At 46.1% G+C, this 7,815-nt stretch overlaps 1 protein-coding gene across 1 annotated transcript in view; it reads left to right on the top strand.

The window, feature by feature from the left end:
- LOC107297986 (zinc finger protein RFP-like) overlaps positions 1–3,473 on the top strand; it is a 24,086-nt gene extending 20,613 nt beyond the window's left edge. Inside the window, exons 7-8 of the mRNA XM_015827351.1 lie at positions 893–925; positions 2,755–3,473. Of these exons, the coding sequence (XP_015682837.1) occupies positions 893–925; positions 2,755–3,269 (548 nt within the window). The 3' untranslated portion in view covers positions 3,270–3,473. The remainder of the gene's footprint in view (positions 1–892; positions 926–2,754) is intronic.
- Positions 3,474–7,815: the final 4,342 nt, after the last annotated feature.

Genomic DNA, 7,815 nt, shown 5'->3' with positions numbered 1-7,815 from the left:
TGTTGGAGATGTGGAAATTTAGATGCAACTTATTTTCATATGTGGTGGACTTGTAGGGCGGTAAAAGCATTTTGGATAAAGATATGGTGGAATATTCAAAATATTTTTAAGAAAAAGATAAAGTTTAAGCCACAGTTATTTTTGTTGGGTATTATGGAAAATTTGGATAAAAAAGAAATGGACTTGATGTTGAATTTGATAACTGCTGCAAGATTATTAGTAGCTCAATGTTGGAAAACGGAATGTTTGCCCACTATAGAAGATTGGGCATTTAAAGTTTTAAATTTAGCAGAAATGGCTAAGATTTCTGCTTACGTGAAGGATTATTCACAAGAAAGATATATTTTGGTTTGGAGAAGATGGATAGATTATATTGAGAACAAATATGGAACTAAAAAGTTTCATTTGGTTTTTGAGTAAATTTTAGATTGTTAATGTAGTCTATTTCTTGTTAAATAGTAATAAGATGCATAATTATAGTGTTTAATACGTTTGTTTAGAAGAGAGTTAAAGGATGTTATAGAATTGTTAATTTAATAGTGATATAATGTAAGACAGAGTATACTTATTGTATTGTTAACCCTGTGACTGGCTCTGGGAAGTCGGGGGTGGGGAGGGGGGTGGGGAAGGGTGGGTTTTGGGGAGGAGGGGAGTTATATTGTAAAACTGTTAAAAATTTTCAATTAAAAAAAACAAAAAACAGCACACACACTCTGCTAGAGAGAAATTCCCTGAAGATAGGCTCCAGCAAGGGCCCGGAACACAAAACCTCTCGTCCTGTTGACTGACCCAGATGGGATCCTGCAAAGCAAACCAGGGTATCTGTAGGGAGGCCCTTCTGTTGCTCCAGTTCCAGTGTTGAGATGCTGAATCCCTCCCTTTTCTTCCCCAGATACTCTGGAAAGTGGACTTCAACTGCAGGAAGGTAAATAGGAGTTATAAGAATCTCTTATATCGCTTGCTATTTTAAGCTCTGATGCTGGTAGCTTTAAGAGAAATACTGTGCAATAGACTGACAAAAAAAGCATAAGATTAGATACCTTGAAGACTATGATGATCAAGTAAACTTAAATGATTTATTATTTATGACCTGTTACTTGCTATTTATATGTACACTGTGAGCTTATCCACTGAAGACATTCCTTGTGTGTCTGATCACACTTGGCCAATAAAGAATTCTATTCTATTCTATTCTATTCTATTCTATTCTATTCTATTCTATTCTATTCTATTCTATTCTATTCTATTCTATTCTATTCTATTCTGTTGCATTCCTTTCCATATAAAGAGCGACAAAGAAAAATATAGGATTAGATACCTTAAAGACTATGAAAATCCACTAAATATAATCTAGAAAATTGATGTCAGTCTTAGTGTAGAATGAAATATTTGCATAAATCGGAAAATATGGGCTGGTACTGAAAGGAATATAGAACTCCTGCCAGGCTAATAACATCCTCTTCATTTTACTGCCTGACTATAAATTGGTGAGAGACCAGGTCTTTGGGAGCAGAGAAATTAAGTCCTTTGGGTCACAGCAAATAGCAAATTTGGAGCACCAGGGATGTCCCAGGGGTGCTTTTTTCACGAGGTAACTGGACTTTCTTGTTTTTCTTTGAAGACATTTCGCTTCTCATCTAAAGAAGCTTCTTCAGCTCTGACTCTGACCCTCACCCCACCATCCAGTCAGAGCTGAAGAAGCTTCTTGGATGAGAAGCGAAACATCTTCGAAGAAAAACAATGAAGTCCAGTTGCCTCGTGAAAAAAAGCGCCTTTGGGACAACCATGACCTGGATGACTGAGAATCTCCAGAGACATCGAGCACCAGGGATGTCTCCACCTTGTGAGCCATCAAATTGATGAAAGCAGAGGTTTCCTGTGCAGAAGCCTCCCCTTTTGTACATCCCTGTGACATCCTGATGCTCGTAGAAAAAAGGGCAGAGCTTCCTCACATTCCATCATGTGCCCCAAGTTCCCTGTGGGGGGATCCCTCTGACTCTGCCAGTTGAGAATTGAAACATGACGGCCTCTTGCTCTGCCTGATCTTCTGGATTAAAGCTCCAGGTAGAATCCCTGTTCAACCTTGGCCCTCCCGGGAACTCACTGAAGGCAAAGCCAACCACTCTTCACCCCCATCCCAATCTTCCCACCTGCAAGATGGAAGTTAAAGAGATTGATCTGCAGGGATGTTAGAAGGGGGTGAAGCACCATGAAGGCTTGGAAAGACAAGGCAACTGGCCGTTTATAAAATCAGTGAATCTTCCAGTCCTGGAAGCTTGGTGTCATGTGTCTGATTAACGAAACACTTAAAAGAACTTTCAGGCATTTTTTTAACCTAAAAGCCTTTATTAAGGTTACAGAGATGTCAGTATGGCATTGGTGGAATGCTTAGATCCGATTTTCTTTTCCGTTGCACATACGTTCCAGGCATTTTTCCTCCCCTATTTTGGGGTCATGGTTCACATCTTCCAATTAACTTGGAAGATGTGATTCACTTCCGGTTCCTTTTTCCCGGGCTTTCCTTATTCTCCTCCCCTTTCACTGTTGCCTGATTCAACTATAAAAATACCAGACAGTTCTGCATATTGTCAAAGCAAGAATATACAGTATTTGCAGTGTTGACACTTGGAAGCTGAACTCCTTTCAGAGTGGAGGCCGTAGGGTTGATATATTGGGGGTCAAGACACAAACCACGCCTGCAGCCTAAGCTCTTGTTCTTCTTCCTTCCTTCCTTCCTTCTTTTCCTACTTGCAGTGAATGTAATTCTGGATCGATGCACAGCCCATCCTGGCCTCCTTTACATCCGCGAAGATGGAAAATGCGTCAGAGGAATTAAGCCAGCTAAAGAAATATATCCTTCCCCAAACAGCACGAGATTTGAATGTTGTCCATATGTCCTTGGCTGTCAGAGGTTCTCAACAGGGAGACGTTTCTGGGAAGTTTCTGTAAGGAATACAAAAGGATGGCGTGTAGGGATTACCAACATGCCAGTGAACGTAACGAATCTTGATGAGCAGGCCAGACACTGGCAGGTTTATAAATGGGAAAAGGAATACGTGGCCATCTCTCCGTCAGTACGCTCTGACCTGGTCCTGACTGAGAAGCCCACAAGGATCCGCATCTCTCTCAACTGCGAAGGAGGACAAGTGAGCTTTTTTGATGCTAGGACCGCAGCTCTGCTCTGTACATTCTCAGACGCTTCCTTGATTGGAGAGACCCTTCTGCCCTCTTTCCGTTTGTACGAAGGCAACTCCCTCTCACTCCCCTAAAAGAGGGGACCTCCATAGGCAAACCTTTGCAAAAATCCCAATTTGCTAAGCTGTAGTCCCTGAAAGCCTTTAAAACAGAGGTTCCTTAGCTTTTGGCTATCACACCTTCCTTTAGTGTTGGATGCCACACTGAGTTGCTTGCGGTTGTGTAGCCGTGGAAATGGAAAGAGTGGGTCAATCAATCTAAAAAATGAGGGGGAGAGTTTGGAAAAATAAAAAATAAATTAAAAAAAAAATAAAAAAATTAAAAATGAGGTGTCCTGTGGGAGATTTATAGGCTTTAGTGTTATGTTTTCAAATGTATCAATATTAAGGATGCCTTATCTTACACGGTTAAACCCATAAATCATGGGTTTTAGATGTCCCTCACAGCTCTCCTTCCCATTTATGTATCCTGCTTGTTTCTTTAATGTTTAGTTGCAATCAATGAGTGTGTAGGTTCCCGTAATTCAATATATTCTGTTTTTCCCCCTTTTTTTCTTTCTTTTTTCTGTTTCTTTTTAAATGTACACAATAATCATAATCCCAACAAACTCTAGCAGGGCTTCAGCAAATATTAGACCCAATGTAAGATTGACAGCATCCTAGGCTTTTTTTTTTCTTTTTTTTTACAAATCCTAGTACTGTTTCTGTCTTTATATATATCTACTTATCTACTTTTTATACTTATCTAGTGCTACTGCCAGTAGGGACAAGAGGCATATTTTTAAGATAGTGAAGAATGCCAGCAAGGAGTGTGATGTGGGTGCTATTGTACATCTTGGCACTAATGATCTGTCCCCAAAATGGTTTCCAGAGCTTGGGGCAGGAACTTAGCAGGATAGGCTGTCGGCCTACTTTTTCAGAGGTTTTACCAGTGTATAAGGAACAAAATGGAAAAGGCCAGCGTATAGCAGAATTCAATATGTGGCTAAAGGAGTGGTGTAAAGAGGAAGGCTTTGGTTATATTAGTCACAATGTCTGTAGCTGGTCCAATGAAAAAATGTAGAAAGCGGCGTTGTTCTTACCTGAACGCCTTTTCTCAGCAGAGTGGTGTAGAGTCCACAGGATGGGTTAATTATGCAATCCTGCCTAGCAGAACTAAGACAAGAAAAAAACTCTTGCCACGGCTCTCTCTGGGTGTGACTTCCCCAGTTTTTGTCACATGTCGAGGCGCAAAATGCAGACGCAAGGCTCCAAATAAAAGTGAAAGGAAAGAACCAAAGGATACATGTCTAGACAAGAATAACAGGGGGGGATGTGGACTCTACACCACTCTGCTGAGAAAAGGCATTCAGGTAAGAACAACGTCGCTTTCTCCAGCAGATGGTGGTGTAGAGTCCACAGGATGGGACATACCAAAGCCACTCATGTCCCTGAAGGGAGGGAGTCTAGGCATGTTCAACAGAGGGAGCGACTACTTGCTACAGTACCCGTCTCCCAAAGGCCGCATCTGCCGCAGCAAAGCGGTCTATCTTATAATGTTTGATGAATGAAGAGGGGGACGACCAAGTCGCCGCTCTGCAAACCTCTTCAAGCGAGGCCTGAGTGGACCAGGCCGCAGATACCGCGGCACTGCGCGTAGAATGAGCAGTGACCTGAGAGGGAACCGGAAGAGATTGGGAAGTGTACGCCTTAGTGATACAGGCCCGTATCCAACGACCGATGGTGGAAGAGGAAACCTTCTTCCCCAAGGTAGAAGGATGGAAGGAGACGAACAGGGCTTCCGATTTGCGGAAGGCCGAAGTACGTTTGAGGTAGTGACGCAGGGCCCTGCGCACGTCCAAGGTGTGCCACCCCTTTTCCAGACGGTGAGAAGGGTTGGGACAGAAATTTGGCAACACCAGTTCCTGAGATCGGTGAAAACCAGTGTTAATCTTGGGGATAAATGTTGGGTCCAATCTGAGGACTACCCTGTCCTCATGGAACATACAGAGATCCTTCCTAACAGATAGGGCGGCCAGCTCAGAAGTTCTTCTGGCCGATGTAATGGCCACCAAAAAAGCAACCTTCAGGGTAAGAAAATGCAAGGAACATGAACCTAAAGGTTCAAATGGAGAAGAGGTCAATGTCCGTAGCACAAAGGGTAAATCCCAGGACGGGTAACGATGAGACGTAGGAGGACCCGTATTTGCAGCACCCTTCAGGAAGGCACTAATCGCTGGATGGTGAGCGAGGGATTCCTGATTCTCACAAGAGAGGACAGTTGATAAAGCCGCAACCTGTCTACGTAAGGTGCTTACCGACAACCCTCTATTAAGACCTTCCAGTAAATATTCCAATATGTTTGGAATAGTAACCGAAAGGGGAGAAAGGTCCCTTGAGTTGCACCAAGAGCAGAAATTTCTCCAGGTGACATCATAAATCCTGTTGGTGGAAGGCCTTCTAGAAGCCTGGATTATAGATATTACCCCCGAGGAATATGATAAACTAGCTAGACCCTCCCGCTCAAGTGCCAGGCGGCTAGTTGGAGCCACTGAGGGTCCGGGTGTTTGAGATTCCCCTGACTGAGGGCTACCCGGTCCGGTGGGATTCTCCACGGAGGAGAGAGCGAGAGATCCACCAGATCCACGAACCACGGCCGACGTGGCCAGAATGGGGCAATCAGTATTACCTCCGCTTGTTCCTGTAGGAGCTTGCGAATGGTCGCCGGGAGCAGTGGGAGGGGAGGAAAGGCATAGAGTACGCCCCTGGGCCAGGAACTCCGAAGGGCATCTGTCCCTTCTGCCCCTTCCGATCTGAACCTGGAAAAGAACCTTGGGATCTGCGCATTTGCCGGGGAAGCAAAGAGGTCTAGGACTGGCTGCCCGAACCTGAGGGCTGCCTCCCTGAACAGGAATGGATCTAACTTCCATTCTGAGTGGTCTATGGTGGCTCTGCTCAGGGAGTCCGCTTGTAGATTGTTCACCCCCGAGATGTGATCCGCTCGGATGGATTTCAGGTTGGTTTCCGCCCAGAGACCCAATGCCATGGCCTCCTGCATGAGAGGCCAAGAGTGGGTCCCTCCCTGTTTGTTTATGTGCGCTTTCGCTGTAATGTTGTCCGTCAGGACTAGTATGTGTTTCCCTTTTACCAGGGGAGAGAATTCCCGAAGAACCAGGTGTACTGCTCTCAACTCTAACCAATTTATGTTGTGGGTCAGATCTGACCGTGACCACCGACCCTGGGCGAGGTGATTGTGGATATGAGCCCCCCAGCCGAATAGGCTGGCGTCTGTGGTCAGGGTAACCCTGGACGGCTCCTTGAAGAATGTACCCCTGGAAATGGCGGATGAAGTCCACCAGAGTAGAGATACCAGCGTCTGGTGTGGAACCCTGACCCTTGCTTTTGATGCACTGAGGTTGCATCTCTGATATGGGAGAAGGAACCACTGGAGACTCCAGGAACGAAGTCTGGCCCATGGCACGATGCCTAAGCAAGAGACCATCTTCCCTAGGAGTTGTGAGAGACGCACCAGGGGCACCCACTGTTCCCTGCGGACCTGGAGTGCCAGTGTCCGGATGCTGACCTGACGTTCCGGAGAGAGATAAACCTCGCAAAGGTCTGAGTCTATTAAGGCTCCTAGATGGATAAGTCGCTTTGTGGGGACCGTGTGGCTTTTTTTTGAAATTCACAGAAAACCCGTGTTCCTGAAGAGTCCTCAGGGTAATCTGTAGATCCGACTCGGCAGAGTGAAGGGACCTGGACAATACGAGTATGTCGTCCAGGTAACACTGGACACGCACCGGCCTCATCCGTAGATGAGCCGCCAGCACTGCCAGGACCTTCGTGAAGACCCGGGGTGCTGAGGACAGGCCAAAAGGAAGAGCCCGATACTGGTAATGCCTGTGTGCATAGGCAAACCTCAGGAACCTGCGGTGTTCTAGCAAGATTGGAATGTGGAGATAGGCCTCCGTTAGGTCCACGGAGGAGAGAAAGTCTCCCTTCCTGACGCTTGCTAAGATGGATTTTAGGGTCTGCATCTTGAATTTCTTGTAAACAAGAAAGCGGTTGAGACCCTTCAAATCCAAGATGGCTCGCCAGCCCCCCGAGGTCTTTGGGACCATGAATAGTATTGAGTAGAACCCGGTTCTTACCTGATCTAAAGGAACCCTTTCTATGGCCCTGATGTCCAGCAGATGAGTGATCGCTGTTGTTACCAGGGAGGCCTTTGACCGATTTCTTGAAACCGGACACTGAATGAAACGGTCTGGAGGGTAAGACTGAAATTCTAGGGAGAGACCATATCTTATGGTCTCTCTGACCCAGGCGTCCGTGGTGGTGCCCTCCCAGACGTCGCAAAACAGGGCCAGCCGACCCCGATGGGATAGCCCCCTTCGGCGTCATTTGGATCGCCTAAAAGGCCGCCCTCCTGAGCCCCTGAAGGGGCGCTTGGACTGGGACTGGCCCCTGGCTCCTCCACTCTGGCGGTCCTGCTGGCGGTCTTGCCTAGGAAGGTAGGACCGTGAGCCTCTGGGCCAATCCCAGGACTGCCCCCCCCGAAAGGGCTGTCTCCATTCCCAAGAGTCACCCGAACGAAAGGATGACCTGCGATAGCCGGATTGAGGTCTCCTATCGAATTTCTTTG

The sequence above is a fragment of the Protobothrops mucrosquamatus genome, unplaced genomic scaffold (genome assembly GCF_001527695.2).
Source record: "Protobothrops mucrosquamatus isolate PMUCROS unplaced genomic scaffold, P.Mucros_1.0 scaffold3637, whole genome shotgun sequence".
In the NCBI taxonomy this organism is placed as follows: Eukaryota; Metazoa; Chordata; class Lepidosauria; order Squamata; family Viperidae; genus Protobothrops; species Protobothrops mucrosquamatus.
This window is presented reverse-complemented; position numbering and strand designations above follow the sequence as displayed.